The sequence below is a fragment of the Salmo salar genome, chromosome ssa02, assembly GCF_905237065.1.
Source record: "Salmo salar chromosome ssa02, Ssal_v3.1, whole genome shotgun sequence".
In the NCBI taxonomy this organism is placed as follows: Eukaryota; Metazoa; Chordata; class Actinopteri; order Salmoniformes; family Salmonidae; genus Salmo; species Salmo salar.
Window position 1 is genome coordinate 37,095,867 of NC_059443.1, and position 17,119 is coordinate 37,112,985.

Below are 17,119 nucleotides of genomic sequence, written 5' to 3' on the forward strand. Positions count from 1 at the left end.
AACTCCTGGTTCAATGCTGTCAGTTTAATTTTAATTTTTTAAATTTTTTAAATACATATTTTGCATTTACACAGCAATGACCCAAGATACTGCTGTGTGCAAATTGATTTAGAAAATTATCGACATACCGCCACAGTTGTGGAAGGCACATATGGCTTGGTTATCATCAACTTTGGTGCTGTGCTGCTTAACAGTAACGTTAGGCCTAGATGTAATTCAAATTGATGCAACAGCGAAAATGAGAGGGAGGAAGTCAACTCATAATTTAGACTACGACGAGGGTGCATTCTCACCATCTACATTTGCGCATAGTACCACCAACTTCAAATCCAAAATAACTCTTCAACAAGTCACGGTATTGGAGCCAGGTAACACCGCTCCAGCTTTCAAAGTGGTAACCCTTGATGGAGAATTCATTTACCCGCCACTTGCAGGGTTGAAAGGGCCATTGATAATTCATGCTTTTACCAACAAGTCTGCCTTTTTGGAGTGCCTGTGGAACTCCGAGTCGTCATTAACCGACTTGGTCCAGAACCTACCTGAGAGCACCCAAGTCCTCTTCGTGTCTCTTGATGACAGCTCTGTCAACGATGCCTTATGGATGAGAGATCAAGTCCTTCGTGTAGCATCGCATAGGTAGCATTACAAAAGAGCAACACAAATGTTTACTGTTGCTTGTTAATATAGAGGAGACGGGTCATTGAACTGAACTGACATATTACAACTTTCCCTTCGTGTTTCTGTTCAACAGAAAGACAGAGGTTTTGTCCAGATTGCACTTCTCCCCTGTTCCTGTATTTTGCTTGGGGAACTGGATTCCCAGTGTGCTGTACTCTTGGGGTTGTTCCGGACACAACTGTGGCCTTTCTCAGGCAGTTTTTACCTCTACAGGTAGGGAATACTCTCTATGCATTGTAGGACTGGTGCACTCATCACAGCACCAGTGGAAGTTTCATTGTCCCTTGCATTTAGATCCCAACTGTTTGTGGTCCATTTAACTTTTGTTTTTGACTATTATTATTCCATCCTGGATGAACATATTATAGTTCAGAGTTCTCAGTTATTTAATGACAGATGGGCCATGTATTTATTCTTTTCTATGTCCATTTTCTGGAAGTGATGTATTTATTGACATTTTAATTACATACAGGGTGGAATATGCCGGTGATTGTCAAGAGACTTGATGCGCGATACGATTGGCTGATGGGCTCCTGGAGCCAAATGAAACACCAGTTGATTGATGCAGGCGATGGATGTGAGCCCGCCCCCTCCGCTGCAGGTGCTGTTGCCTGGGTTTCCGAGGGCAACTGCTCCTTTTTCACGAAGGTCAGTTATGAGACAGAGAGAGGGATAGGTGGAGAGATGCGTGGAAACATTTAACTGCCATTTTCCAGGTTTAACAGAAGTTGTTATACAGTTGCCCATAGAGTTTGAGAGGTTGTGTAAACACTCACAGACTTTCCATGTGCTTGAACTCGACATGAAGGAACACATTGACATTGTTTGTTTCCGTCCCCAGGTGAAGAACATGGCCAAGTCCAACGCCACAGGTGTCCTTGTCCATGCACGTCCTGGAAACCCGATCCAGGATATGAACTGTGTGGGAGACGAATGTTCTACGCCACTAGGCATACCTGCTGCCATGGTGCATTGCGAGCCCTCTGTTGCCCAGGCCCTTAGGTAACTAACACTGACTGACTCATACAGTGTTAGGTCAAGTTGCTTTCCTCACTTAACTCACTTAGAAGCCATGCTTCCGCTAAGGATAATTGTGTTCTCTCAGTAGTCTTAGAAGGATTAGTCATGGAAATGATCTATCGACCCCTGACCTGATGAGATATGCGTGCAGTGGTCAACAGAACGTACTGTGTATGTTATTTTACACTTGTTGATTGTGAAATTCTCAACCATTAATGAATATTGGACCAAATAAAGTGAATAAATGGATGTTTATATTCTGTTCTATGTTTTGTAGATATGGGCACATGGTGAACGTGTCCTTTCAGAGTACCCCCTCTCCAAACTTCTTCATTGGCATTGACCAGCAGGGGGCACTGTCTGAGATGGGCTGGTTCCTCTACCCCTCCTTCAAGTTTATCAACTGGCAGGCCCAGTGGTAAGCAGTAAGCACACTATGGATTCCCCCAGTTTATTACAGTATACTGAAGACATCAGGAATTCATATGTCAGTATACTGAAGACATCAGGAATTCATATGTCAGGAGTATGTGAAGAAAGATAAATATTTGAATCTATTTGGTAACTGTAACCATTCCCTCTTAGGTTTGATTTCTATGAGGGGCTTCAGACTAGACTCCGTGACCCAGCCTGGGTGGTCCCTGTGTTTGAGAAGGTCCAGATGCAAGGACAGAGTGGAGCAGTAGCTACTGTGAACCTGCCTTCTGGTAAAGAGACCTCATTGTATCTCCACCAGGTCATTTACACCTACACTGAGTGTACAAAACATTAGGAACACCTGCTCTTTCCATGACATACCAGGTGAATCCAGGTGAAAACTATGATTCCTTATTGATGTCACTTGTTAAATCCACTTCAATCAGTCATTGAGACGGTGAATGGGCAAGACAAAATATGTAAGTGCCTTTGAACGGGGTATGGTAGGTGCCAAGCACACCGGTTTGAGTGTGTCAACAACTGCAACGCTGCTGGGTTTTTCACGCTCAACATTTTCCTGTGTTTATCAAAATGGTCCACCACCCAAAGGACATCCAGCCAACTTGACACAACTATGGGAAGCATTGTAGTCAACATGAGACAGAACCCCTGTGGAACGCTTTTGATACTTTGTAGTCCATGCCCCAACGAATTGAGGCTGTTCTGATGGCAAAAGGGGTGCAACTCAATATTAGGAAGGTGTTCTTAAAGTTTTGTACACTAAGCATTTATGGTCGAGCCATACACTAAGTTGACAATAAATGCATCAGCTTTGAATATAATTTGATAGGTATTTAAAGGGGATCGGAATATTGACTTTTCCATTTCACTGTGTCGGTAGACATGTTGGATTTTGACATGCTGGAGTTGGACGCGTCTCTATCCTGTCCCAGCCAGAGGGATGACTCCTGCGCCCACTGGGACCACACTGTGCAGCTGTTTGTGTGCTGTGACCATTTCAGTCCCTACTGCAACATGGAGATGGGGCGCTGGATAACAGCCTTCCGCAGGTATAGTCTCTGCATTTGTTGTCACTTGACATAGATACCATGTGACATGAGTCCCCAAAATGCATTTTGACATTTGTTAAGATCACTCAAGAAGGACAAAGCTGTTCCACTTCCATTGATGCAGACGTTTTTTAAAAAAATCTCCATATCAAATCATTTATGGGTAACAATGAAGTATCTTACTGTGATTGTTTTCAATTAAAATGGTCAAAAGGAAACCCAAATAGCTTCTTATCAAGAGCATTTCTCAAAAAATTATTTTGCTAGGAGTGGTCTAAGTGAGGGGCCTAATGGGAGGAGCCTAATGGGAGGGATATGTAACCTGGAAACTAGCGGTTATTGTCAGAGAGGTTTGAAACTCTTTATTGGTCAATTAACTTACACCGCCTGGTGATGTCACCAGGCAGGCCAAAACTCCACCCGTGCAAAACAAGCAGAAATTCCAGACAGTCTTTTCAAACAGTTCTCACACTAAAAGGGTGTTATCATAATTTTCACAATTTTACAGTATTATTACAACTTCATAGTGTGGAAATATACAGTGGCAAGAAAAAGTATGTGAACCCCTTGGAAATACCTGGATTTCTGCATTGGTCATACAATTTGATCTGATCTTCATCTAGGTCACAACAATAGACAAACACAGTCTGCTTAAACTAATAAAACACAAACAATTGTACATGTTCATGTCTTTATTGAAAACATAGTGTAAACCTTCACAGTGCAGGGTGGGAAAAGTATGTGAACCCTTTGATTTAATAACTGGTTGACCCTCCTTTGGCAGCAATAACCTCAACCAAACATTTTCTGTGGTTGCGGATCAGACCTGCACAACAGTCAGGAGGAATTTTGGACCATTCCTCTTTACAAAACTGTTTCAGTTCAGCAATATTCATGGCATGTCTGGTGTGAACTGCTCTCTTGAGGTCATGCCACAGCATCTCGATCGGGTTGAGGTCAGGACTCTGACTGGGCCACTCCAGAAGGCGCATTTTCTTGTTGAAGCCATTCTGTTGTTGATTTACTTCTGTGTTTTGGGTCGTTGTCCTGTTGCATCACCCAATTTCTTTTGAGCTTCAATTGGCGGACAGATAGCCTAACATTCTCCTACAAAATGTCTTGATAAACTTGGGAATTCATTTTTCCGTCGACGATAGCAAGCTGTCCAGGCCTTGAGGCAGCGAAGCAGCCCCAAACCATGATGCTCCCTCCACCATACTTTACAGTGGGGATGAGGTTTTGATGTTGGTGTGCTGTGCCTTTTTTTCTCCACACATAGTGTTGTGTGTTCCTTCCAAACAACTCAACTATAGTTTCATCTGTCCACAGAATATTTTTCCAGTAGTGCTGTGGAACATCCAGGTGCTCTTTTGCAAACTTGCAGCAATGTTTTCTTTGGACAGCAGTGACTTCTTCCGTGATGTCCTTCCATTAACACCATTCTTGTTTAGTGTTTTACTTATCGTAGACTCGTCAGCAGAGATGTTAGCATGCTCCAGAGATTTCTGTAAATCTTTAGCTGACACTCTAGGATTCTTCTTAACCTCATTGAGCATTCTGTGCTGTGCTCTTGCAGTCATCTTTGCAGGACGGCCACTCCTAGGGAGAGTAGCAACAGTGCTGAACTTTCCCCATTTTATAGACTTTTAGGCTTTTAGAGATACTTTTGTGACACTTTCCAGCTTTATGCAAGTCAACAATTCTTAATCTTAGGTCTTCTGAGATCTTTTGTTTGAGGCATGGTTCACATCAGGCAATGCTTCTTGTGAATAGCAACCTCAAGTGTTTTATTTTATAGGGCAAGGCAGCTCTAACTAACATCTCCAATCTCGTCTCATTTGCCTAGGGGTTCACATACTTTTTCCAACCTACACTGTGAATGTTTAAATGATGTATTCAATATAGACAAGAAACATACAATAATTTGTGTGTTATTAGTTTAAGCACACTGTGACTAAGATGAAGATCAGAACAAATTTGATGACCAATTTATGCCGAAATCCAGGTAATTCCAAAGGGTTCACATACTTTTTCTTGCCGGTGTATACTGAACAAAAATATAAACGCAACATGCAATAATTTTAACGATTTTACTGAGTTACAGTTCATATAAGAAAATCAGTCAATTGAAATAAATTCATTATGCCCAATCTATGGATTTCACATGACTGGGCAGGGGTGCAGCCATGAGTGGGCCTGGGACCCACCCACTTGGGAGCCAGGCCCACCTACTGGGGAGCCAGACCCAGCCAATCAGAATGAGTTTTCCCCCACAAAAGGGCTTAAATACAGACAGAAATACTCCTCAGTTTCATCAGCTGTCCGGGTGGCTGGTCTCAGATGATCCCACAGGTGAAGAAGCCGGATGTTGAGGTCCTGGGCTGGCGTGGTTACACGTGGTCTGCGGTTGTAAGGCTGGTTGGACGTACAGCCAAATTCTCTAAAACGAAGTTGGATTGCGGCTTATGGTAAAGAAATGAACCTTCAATTCTCTGGCAACAGCTCTGGTGGACATTCCTGCAGTCAGCATGCCAATTGCCTGCTTTCTCAAAACTTGAGACGTCTGTGGCGTTGTGTGACTAAACTGCACATTTTAGTGGCCTTTTATTGTCCCCAGCCCCAGGTTTCTTGATATGTCACACCTGTCAGATGGATGGATTATCTAGGCAAAGGAGAAATGTAAACAAATTTGTGAACAAAATTTGAGAGAAATACATTTTTGTGCATATAGAAAAATGATGGGATCTTTTTATTTGAGTTCATGAAACATGGGACCAACACTGTTACGTTTATATTTTTGTTTAGTATATATAAAACATAGGAAAATCCCTTTACCACTTCACAGCGATTCCCTTTGGCTAAAGAAACGCTCCTGCAAATTATTTTAACAATGTTAATATTCCTCCCCCAGAGGCATTGGGCGCTGGCTCACTGATGTTTCTCCTCTGGTGCCTCTGTTGAACAATGGGAGATGTACCTTCACCATGAAGACTGTGCCTTGGGCCATGCCCTGGGTGGTGTCTCTGAGTCTGCGATTCAGCCACACAAATCACTCAAGTAAGTTATAATGCCTACATAACACGGTCACAGGTGTTAGACCGCTGCGCCACTCGGGAGTCCTAAGGCACTGCATCTCAGTGATAGAGGCATCACTACAGACCCTGGTTTGATTCCAGGCTGTATCACAACCGGCTGTGATTGGGAGTCCCATAGGGCGGCGCACAATTGGCCCAGCGTCGTCTTTGTTAGGGTTTGGCCAGGGTAGGCTGTCATTGTAAATAAGAATTTGTTCTTAACTGACTTGCCTAGTTAAATAAAAAAAATACAAATAGTAACACCTACATAACACTGTCATAAGACATTCATTCATACTCTACAATTAGCATTTTACTGTTCATTGTGTATCAGAATTCTTCTCTAAAATATATGTATATTTTTTACAGTATAAAAAAATGCTAAGTGATGGTTAGGCAATAGGACTGACTCTTTCGCTTAAAAACCCCCAACATTAAATAGGTTTCCAATAGGTGGGTATGCCATCCTGTTGTGTACAGTTCTACTAGTGACAAAGCAATGGACAGAAATCACTCTTCTTGAGCAATTTAGACCATTTCATCCCTCTTTCATCATGTGTAGAAAAAGATGTGCACTTCCATCCTAAGCAAAGTGGAGTGTCATAGAAAATAACAGGATCTTTGCAAATTGTTGCTGGAAAGTTGTCCTGGCAAAGGACAACCCCCCCCTATGAGTCTCGGTCACGACAGAGTAGTCATGGGGAAAAAAGTACTCCAGTATAAGCTTTTTCCTCACTGCACAAACGCAATACCGTCTAAAGACAGTATCATTACAGTATCATGCTGTATTCTTATATGGTAATAAGTAACAGGATGAGCACTTCAAACAGATGTTAGAACTAGATTATGCTCTTGTTACAGCCAATCACTCAGACGAGCTTTACCCCTTTAAGCTGATGTCATTGTACAGTGGAGGCACCTTTGACAAGGAATACAACAAGAGATACCAACCAATCAAATTCACTGTCCCAGCCTCAACAAAAAAGGTATAATGCAGAATTTATATTACTTCTGTTTACATTTACTCATAATAAATGGTAATTGTCATATACGGCATTTGTTAGTTAGTGCTTTGGCCATAATGTGGGTAAAAAGCTGCTTTACAAATAAAGTTATTATTGTAATCAGTCAATTTATGTACCATATTTTGTCTTAGGTGGAGTTGTATGCCGTAATCACAGGCCACGGGAGCGACGAGAACGGTTGTGGCGAGTTCTGCGTGACGTCACACCACTTCCTCGTCAACGGAGCATTCAATAACACCCGTATTTTTGACTCGGCAGGTGAGAAATGACTAACGTTAGAGTTTGGTCATGCAGATTCATATATCTTCCCATAGTCTGGGACAAAGTTACATTAGCATGAGGTTGTATTCCTCTGAGGGCAATTAAATTGAACCGCGGGACGATTTATTTTCGAATTGGATGGACTGGGGGGGTGTAACATTATTGTTTTTACACCGTAAGTAAACCCAAATAGATATTGTATTTCACAATACCATAATCATTTAATACCTTGATTACATTGAGACACGGTCACATAGGTCTCTTTATGTATTCATGGGAATACTTGAACAGATTTCCTAAATCAAAGGAATTAGCTAAATTCTTGGAAATGTGTATTTTTTGCCCAAGAACAAAACTTAGAATTTGGCCCCCAAAAATGTATTTTGGGGGCCAAATGAAATCCCTTTCAGCTGAATTTGGCCTGCAAGCTGCTTGTTGCTGACCCCTGTCCTAGGGCATTTGCCTGCTTGTTTCCCTATTCTTGTTTGAGTGAGTCAGGTGTGGGTCTTTTGTCATGCATTCCGTTCCAAACGAATGTAGATACTACCACATCAATGTATTATACTGCATTTACCATGTTTTTAATGCAGCGTTCTTTAACGATCCCATTGTCCTGACTGTTTCCTGGTGTTGTTTTAATCTCCAGGTTCAGCCCTGGGGTGTGCCATGCGGGTGGGAGAGGGGGCGGTGCCCAACGAGCATGGCACCTGGCTGTACGGCCGTGGAGGCTGGTGTGATGGGCTACAGGTCAACCCCTGGAGGATTGACATCACCACACAGGTATAGAACTATCACCAGACCGCGTCATGAATAGTTGCCCTTGCGGTTCGTCATCAGAAAGCTCTTTGTTTAGCTAGCGGTGGATACGATCGCATGCAACTTCAAATGCAGCTCATGGAAGTTAACAAACACGTAATCGGATGGTTATCGTCTGCAACATCACAGATGTCATCAGAGGATTGATTAAATCACAAATAGAGCTCGTTAAAGCCGGAAGAATAATGTAATTGTTGAACATAGCTATAGCCATCAGTCTTGCATGTTTTCACGGTCATCACTCAGTCACTGTTAAGTTTGTCTGGGTCCTGACTAGAGGTCGACGGATTATGATTTTAACGGCGATACCGTTTATTGGCGGACCAAAAAAAGCCGATACTGATTAATCGGCCGTTTTTTATATATTTGTAATAATGACAATTACAACAATACTGAATGAACACTTTTATTTTAACTTAATATAATACATCAATAAAATCAATTTAGTCTCAAATAAATAATGAAACATGTTCAATTTGGTTTAAATAATGCAAAAACAAAGTGTTGGAGACTAAAGTAAAAGTGCAATATTTGCCATGTAAAAAAAGCTAACGTTTAAGTTCCTTGCTCAGAACATGAGAACATATGAAAGCTGGTGGTTCCTTTTAACGTGAGTCTTCAATATTCCCAGGTAAGAAGTTTTAGGTTGTAGTTATTATAGGAATTATAGGACTGTTTCTCTCTATGCCATTTTGTATTTCATATACATTTGACTATTGGATGTTCTTATAGGTACTATAGTATTGCCAGTCTAATCTCAGGATGTTAATAGGCTTGAAGTCATAAACAGCGCAATGCTTGAAGCACAGCGAAGAGCTGCTGGCAAATGCAGGAAAGTGCTGTTTGATTGAATTCTTACAAGCCTGCTGCTGCCTACCACCGCTCAGTCAGACTGCTCTATCGAATATCAAATCATAGACTTAATTATAATATAATAACACACACAAATACGAGCCTTAGGTCATTAATATGGTCAAATCCGGAAACTATCATTTCGAAAACAAAATGTTTATTCTTTCAGTGAAATATGAAACCATTCCGTATTTTATCTAACGGGTGGCATCCCTAAGTCTAAATATTGCTGTTACATTGCACAACCTTCAATGTTATGTCATAATTATGTACAATTCTGGCAACTTAATTATGGTCTTTGTTAGGAAGAAATGGTCTTCACACAGTTCGCAATGAGCCAGGCAGCCCAAACTGCTGCATATACCCTGACTCTGTTTGCACAGAATGCAAGAGAAGTGACACCATTTCCCTAGTTAAAATAAATTCATGTCAGCAGGCAATATTAACTAAATATGCAGGTTTAAAAATATGTACTTGTGTATTGATTTTAAGAAAGGAATTGATGTTTTTTGTTAGGTACACATTGGTGCAAAGACGGTGCTTTTTTCGCGAATGCGCTTGTTAAATCATCACCCGTTTGGCGAAGTAGGCTGTGATTCGATGATAAATTAACAGGCACCGCATCGATTATATGCAACGCAGGACAAGCTAGATAAACTAGTAATATCATCAACCATGTGTAGTTTGATTGTTTTTTTATAAGATAAATGTAATGCTAGCTAGCAAATTACCTTGGCTCCTTGCTGCACTGGCGAAACAGGTAGTCATCCTGCCACGCAGTCTCCTCGTGGAGTGCAATGTAATCGGCCATAATCGGTGCCCAAAAATGCCGATTACCGATTTATGAAAACTTTAAATTGGCCCTAATTAATCGGACATTCTGATTAATCAGTTGACCTCTAGTCCTGATTTTAGCGTTGGCTATCCTGTTACAGATCTTTTTGGTGTGGGGATGCGTGCGCATCGCTCGAACGTGACGATTGCTTGTAAACGAAAAATGGCTTTATACGTACTTTCCATAGAAATAGAATTTATCATTAATCTATCTAATTTAATCATTCTATTTCTATGGTTCTTTCATCCTCACCTCATACTGGAATGATATTGAACTATGAAATGGTGATGTAACAATGTACAATGTTGCCACCTTCAAATTCATACTAAAGAGGCATTCCTTCACCATGTAAACAAGACCATAATACATAGTCTTTGTAAATTTGCCAGCCTTTTTTTGGTGTTTTAGCTACTATTTCTGACATTGAAAGAGATGATTCAAGACAACAGTTTTGCTCATCTTCTATCACATAAACTGCAGGGTTTTTGGCGGAAAGGTTAAGCATTCAAATTATATATTTTTTTGCTACAGTAGGCATTTGTGTCCATTAGTTTGCAGTGGAGCGCCCTTCATGAAACTAGCCTATTAGATGAGTACAGCACTTGATCACTCATGAGTCCTTGGAAAGGCACACATGACCCTCTCTTTCCAAAGCTTCAGTTACATTTTATTCATTTGATACACACACATCATGTTCATGACCACTTCATTTAATTACCACAGGCTTCATTTGTAATCCATAGATATTACAGTATTGGGGCTGTTTGATTTACTATAGTGTTTCTCCTGAGGCCTTGAATTGTTATTTCTTGTTGTCTTTCTCAGCTGGACATGAGTGGGATTGAAGCCAATACTCTGCTCTACTTTGGCCTTTACAGTGGACAGGACCCCAATCCGTCTCACGACCCTGGCTACATTGTCATGTTTTCTTATCTGGTGTTCTACAAGTAGTCTCCCTGACAACCAGGTTGTCTTGAATGTGAATTGTAATGACTGTGATTGATGCAAATGAAAACCAATCATGATAAAATCTTTATTTTCTTATCAGACTGGCACTTCTTTATCAGACTGCCACTTTTATCCAGTAATATTGTAGCCTATTCTATGTTTGGGTGTGTCACCAACTTGCACTGTTTTCCCACTCAAGACTTTTCACTCAAGTTCGATACAAAGAAGACGTCATCTTGAATAGCTAATTTTGCTCTTCAGAAAAGTTGAAGAAGGAGCTATTGTTATCTTGCTACTTAACCTGGTCAATTATGTGTAATTACACAAACTTAGCTTTTAGTGTCAAACTTAAACTTTCAGGTGATGACAAGACACTTTTCCTGACGCAAGATCAACCACTTTCTGATCCTTCAATTATTCAAGTATCTCTTTTTGAACGGTTTACTTGCAAAGGTTGGAGGAGTGGGGGTTGGTTACATTTGCTACCACAGACACGAATGCATTAAACAGTGTAATATTTCTTAAAATGTGAAAATATATCTGGATGTTCAAATTAACAACATTCTCTTTGTTCATTTAATTAACTTTAATGAAGGTGTGCAGTATTATATACTAATATCCAGCAGTCAGTTTTCATACAAATGAGTTACTTATAGAAAAGTTAATCAGGGATATTGGTTAGTGTTAAGACCTTCTGCCATGTTTGTAACATTACTATTTAGTGTTCAACAGTGTTTTTGGAACTCAATACGCTTCGCACTGCCCTTATTACCCCATCTTGAACATGAATAAATGGAATGGTTCCCTCACTCTATACTTCTTTCAAAAGCCCGAAGTCTCATTCACTTAGAGTTAGCTCCAAGAAATGAGGGAGCTTATGTTAAACCAAAGACACACATATACAGAGTTATGTAAATAGCTTATTGCCCCTGAGGGGATTCATTCAATTTAATTCAAGTTAAATTGAAATGGTGCCATATTACCACCAACAGTTCCAAGACGAGGGAATACGAATCCAAAATAATTGTGATTGAACATTTGGTCCTAAAATTACCTAGTCCACTCTTCGACAAGTTTTCTATCCCCATGTCAAAGTATTGGTGAAGAGATAAGGCACTGATACTGAAATTGACCCACCTTTGACCCAAACATATCATCTGTCTCATCAATACAATCAAGTAGATTTGTAAGCGTTCAAAACAAGTCAACAAACGTGTGTTTGTTAGAACTTCACACAGGTTTTTTTGCAGCTCTTCTCCGACTCAAACTGGTTTTGGTTTCCCTGACAGCCTCCGAACCAGAACTGGGCACAGGCGTTAGCCGTACTGTCATAGTACCACTTCACAACATAATCCCTGCAAGGCCCGGGGTCCAGAATCTGTCCACAGCTCTCATCTGGGAAAAGGGAAGAGAAATGGAGGACATTGATTTTACTTGTACTGTAGGAAATGGGGAAATATGAGCAAGGTGCTACACAGTAGTTTGAGCTCTGGAAAAGCGCTATATCCAACCAATCAAATGACCTGGTATTAAAGCATCCTGGGGCAGAGGTGGAGAGGTAGAGGGGAGCCTGGGTAGCTTTACTACGGGAAGGGGCATCTGGGTGGGGGCCTGGGGGCCCGTCATGACCACACCGTGGGTGGGGTTCTTCACCTCTGACGGAAGAAGGAACTCTGGTAGGCGCTTGAAGGGTTCCCTGTCAAAGGATGGGACCCTGTAGGTCTCTGAGTTATCTCGGTCCCCGGGCTGGGGGCCCTGTGGGATAAAGACTCTGTCTGACTCTCCTGGTGAACCTGGCTGTGTAAACGAGCGTAAAGGAATGGTTAAATGGATATATGTATTCTGTACATCTGCTATAGTATGTGATTGCACCTGCATAGGCTTGAACCTGAGTTATTGTCTATAATATGTGATTGCAATCAAAATCTTGACACACAGGTCCATGTATGAACGCATGCAAATGAACATGTGCACGTACACACACTCAATTCATGGCTGATTTAGCAGAAATACAATTTTGGGCCCAAGTTCAGACACTATCCTTATGTGGGGCCTTTTTAGCAATCTTTTGGTTATGGTGAGTTCTCTCCTAATGTTTTTCACAATATTATATTTTACAATGACATGATATATATTACTGCAAAGCTTAGTGAGCTCAGTAAAACTCAGTACATGTGCAGCCCTATTCTGATCATGACAGAACCATTATGTAAAGTGGAAGTGTTGTCATTCTCACCACCATCTGTGTTTTCTTGAAGTCTCCATTGAAATTGGGCGTGTCGGTATCAGTCCTCTCTGGGGTTTCCCTGACAATCCCAGCTTGTCCAGGGGTTCCGGGGGAGTATCTGGAGCTGGGGATGGAGCTGAACTGGGCCCCGCCATCACTCTCACAGATCCGACTCAACAGCTTGCTCTCAAGGGCTGGACGATCCAAGACAAGAGATTATATTATTGGGACTAGGCAATAAGACACAGCTATGTAAAACGTACAGATATTTAGGACTGTATTTTCTTTGGCTAGTTTTAACAGCACAGGTGTTTCTCTGACTTTAGGAGTATTTAGGCCTACATTAACTCTTCAGATATAACTGTGGCTTTACAAGATGTTCCTTACAAGGAACATAAACTTCAGTAAAGATGGACATGAGTGAAAGGTACTTTCTGCTTACCAGGAAGTGTCCTGAAGTCATCAATCAGGTAGACGTGTTCCCTGTCTGGGTCAGAGGCCATGAGGTGGAGCTCTTTCTTAAACTCCTCGTACAGCGGATCACTCTGGTTCACCACCCCGATGACAAACATCTCAATGTTACTGCCATTGGCCTCTTTCACCGCCTCCTCCAGCCTCACAGTGTCCCTCTCGTCCGCCTGTCCATCTGTGATCACTATGGCCACTTTCCTCACCCCGGGCCTGGCCGCCCGGAACACCTGGTTGGCCTGATGGATGGCGCTGCCCGTAAAGGTGCCTTCGCCCAGGTAGGTCATAGTGCGGACCGCCTTCTTCACCTGGTGGTGATAAATATTTATAAAATCTCTGATGTAGCCTGGTCCCAGATCTGTTTGTGATGACCATAGGAGTTGGCAAGACAGCACAAACAGATCTGGGACCAGGGCACTGTACTAGAGAGTAAGATTTTTCATTTTGAACGCTTGAGAGAAAATCACCTTGCATTGAACATTTATGTCATATGAATTGAATGTTATCATTACAGAGGCCTCAATAATAAACAGATAGTCTTGACCTGGTCCCGGCTGGCCTGCTGGTGCAGACTGACCACCACCATGTTGATGTGGCTGTAGAGGACTACCCCGACGTGAGTGGTCTCCCGGCTCACGGAGGCGCGGTCAACCAGAGCGTTCACAAAGTCCTTGACCACGTTGAAGTTGTCGGGGCCAACGCTCTCTGAGCTGTCAATCACAAAGACCATCTCCAGTGGGCTCTCACGGCACTTCACCCCACAACCTGGGGAAAGAGAAAGATTCATTGAAAGTCTCTGCAAACAGCCATTACAGGTATGGTATTGTACCTGATGTGTGAATTACCACACTAACCACATATAGATCTGACCAGTTTGATGACCTCCTCTCTCTGTAAAAGATGGTAAAACACTTTAGTGCCTAGTCATTGTAATACTACAGTACGGAGGTACAGTGTACAAAACAGACTATACTTACTGTTAGGCCAGCTTCCCCTTTTTCTCCCAGTCTGCCCTGTAATTCAGGAGGTCCCTCAATAACAAATATATACATCTGATAATGTCCATGCCTTTTCCAGATTTATAGTAAGATTAGTACCAAAGGTCCAGCAGCTCCTCTCTCTCCAGTCTCTCCCCTGTCCCCCTTTCTGCCTCGTTCACCCACGAACCCCCTGTTTCCCTGTAGGAACGGCAAAACTGCAGAACTTTTCTAGAACTTGGAAAGCATTAAAACTTTGTCAAGTTCAAGACCATTTATGAGACATGATTTGGTTCTGGGTCCCGAGATTATAGATTGGATAACATCTATGTATTTATTAAGCTACATTTTATGTTGTTTGTGTGGAGGTTCTTACCTTTTCCCCTTGAATACCCTGTCCTGGGGGCCCCCTGGGGCCCGTGATCCCCTGGAATCCTGACTCCCCCTATCAGACAAAATCAATTCAGCAATTTGACCTTTTTGAAACACAGCACTAGTATACTGTATGCCTGGCTGTACTATGACCTAACATGGCATACTAAATGGTCCTTTAACTGTACCTTTGGTCCTTGAATGCCCTCTCCAGGCAGTCCCTGGGGACCCTGTGCTCCAATCTGACCGGCTGACCCCTGCAGAGAGAATCATGTCATCTTGATGCTACGCCAGTCATATGGTTCCTATCAATCTTTCTCAATCCTGTGTACTCCAATCATGATGGCTCATTTCTCCTCCTACACATTGATAAAATAATTATTATTGGTCTGAATAGGATTCATGACCTTGGGACCCATTAGCCCGACTCCTGGTGCTCCAGCTGGTCCTGTGGGGCCTGGAGTTCCCCGGTCTCCCTGAACAGAAAGATCCTCAGGTTAAAAACTCACATATAGATCACAAAACAAACACATTAAGTTGCCCCTATAATTGGGTTAAGGTTATTTTGTTTATGCAATCATTATCCCGGAAAACTCACCTTAGGACCAGGTAAACCTTTTCCTTCTGGTCCAGTCTCACCTGTCAGTCCTGGTATTCCAGGGGGGCCCTAATAAACATGACGGAACATCCATTCATACAGTATTCAAACTGAATAGTCAGCATAGATCAATGAATATGATCGTAATACTAGAGAAAATGGGGATACTTACTGGGGTTCCAGGGAGGCCTTCCCCTTCAAGCCCAGTTGGACCAATGGGTCCTGGTAGCCCTCTCTCACCCTAAAAAGTGAGAGTTGTTTCACACCAATGGTCTTATGTGGTTCATTGGACATTTGAGAAATACTTGCACCTCCCAAATCAAACAGAAAGAAGCTGAATCAAATGACCTTCGGTCCAGTGATTCCTATTCCTGGTTCACCAACATGTCCGGGTGGGCCTACTGCACCAGGATCCCCCTGGACACAAAGCAACCCAACATAAAACAGAACACTGACATCAGCCTTAAGATATGGTAACACTTTAATATCCTAATAAAGTGGTAACCAACAGTGTTGTCAATGTTCCTTCTCACCAGAACTTACCTTGATACCGGGTAATCCCCGCCCAGGTGGTCCATTTGTACCTGCTCGTCCAGCACTTCCGGGTTCACCCTGAAACAGGAAACATTTTATAATAGCAGAACCAACCATGCTTTGGGTCAGTAGTGTTGAGCATGACTGCTGTGAATGTGCTTACCTTGGCCCCCATTGGCCCCACAGGCCCTACTGCCCCTAGCTGGCCCCTGGAGCCCCGCTCCCCTCGGTCCCCCTGAGAGAATAGTCACAGCTTGATTTCAAACACTCTTCCATACATTCTTTGAAATAGTGAAAATGCTTTAAGATAACTGATTTGTACCTTTTCTCCAGGGACACCTTTTCCGGGTGCCCCATCAGGTCCTCTGGGCCCCTGTAACCCAATGTCACCCTGATACCATGTGAAATAAATACACAATACTGTAAACAATAAACACTGTCAGTTGACAGACTGGCATTAATGTACTGTCCTAGTGATAATGACATTGCATCACAGCACACTGTGCCCACCTTCTGTCCTATATCTCCATCCTCTCCAGAGAGGCCCGGAATACCAGGTAACCCATCCGATCCTGGGTCTCCCTAGAGGAGCATTTACAAATCTCTATTAACACAGTTTTACTTGATCTGGTTTAAATACTGTCTTACTGAACCATCAGACTTACTTTAGGTCCTGGCTCCCCGACACCTCTCTCCCCTGGGATTCCAGGCTCACCTGAGAAGCCTTGGCTTCCCTGTAGAACAAACAGTATATGTGACATCATATTTACTAAATGAATATACTGTACGTTTGCGTCTTGCGTTCAGATTGAAGACTTTCATTTTTGCCTGACATTAGACTCCCTTTGATCATGTGACATTCAACCTTACCTTTTGGCCCATAAGTCCCACACCTGGATTCCCTCGGGGGCCTGGAGGGCCAACTGGCCCTTGGTTCCCCTGAAAAG

The 17,119-nt window shown here is 42.3% G+C and overlaps 2 protein-coding genes across 2 annotated transcripts in view; one reads left to right on the plus strand and one right to left on the minus strand.

Moving 5' to 3' along the window:
- Positions 1-11,810, plus strand: si:dkey-256h2.1 (Peptide-N4-N-acetyl-beta-D-glucosaminylasparagine amidase F). The gene is given in 12 exon segments (NM_001173612.1): positions 1-636; positions 752-891; positions 1,151-1,326; positions 1,520-1,680; positions 1,976-2,116; positions 2,284-2,405; positions 3,017-3,185; positions 6,097-6,242; positions 7,121-7,245; positions 7,416-7,542; positions 8,192-8,325; positions 10,874-11,810. Coding segments are annotated over 12 exon segments (2,052 nt in total). The 5' UTR covers positions 1-151; the 3' UTR covers positions 11,000-11,810.
- LOC106582155 (collagen alpha-1(XXVIII) chain-like) overlaps positions 11,474-17,119 on the minus strand; it is a 16,845-nt gene continuing 11,199 nt past the window's right edge. Inside the window, exons 18-37 of the mRNA XM_014164954.2 lie at positions 17,043-17,111; positions 16,838-16,906; positions 16,683-16,754; positions 16,495-16,563; positions 16,336-16,407; positions 16,182-16,250; positions 15,987-16,055; positions 15,811-15,879; positions 15,639-15,707; positions 15,448-15,516; positions 15,229-15,297; positions 15,045-15,113; positions 14,789-14,869; positions 14,669-14,704; positions 14,546-14,582; positions 14,236-14,456; positions 13,666-13,999; positions 13,233-13,417; positions 12,520-12,793; positions 11,474-12,391 (exon numbers count right to left, since the gene is read on the minus strand). Of these exons, the coding sequence (XP_014020429.2) occupies positions 12,219-12,391; positions 12,520-12,793; positions 13,233-13,417; positions 13,666-13,999; positions 14,236-14,456; positions 14,546-14,582; positions 14,669-14,704; positions 14,789-14,869; positions 15,045-15,113; positions 15,229-15,297; positions 15,448-15,516; positions 15,639-15,707; positions 15,811-15,879; positions 15,987-16,055; positions 16,182-16,250; positions 16,336-16,407; positions 16,495-16,563; positions 16,683-16,754; positions 16,838-16,906; positions 17,043-17,111 (2,175 nt within the window). The 3' untranslated portion in view covers positions 11,474-12,218. The remainder of the gene's footprint in view (positions 12,392-12,519; positions 12,794-13,232; positions 13,418-13,665; positions 14,000-14,235; positions 14,457-14,545; positions 14,583-14,668; positions 14,705-14,788; positions 14,870-15,044; positions 15,114-15,228; positions 15,298-15,447; positions 15,517-15,638; positions 15,708-15,810; positions 15,880-15,986; positions 16,056-16,181; positions 16,251-16,335; positions 16,408-16,494; positions 16,564-16,682; positions 16,755-16,837; positions 16,907-17,042; positions 17,112-17,119) is intronic.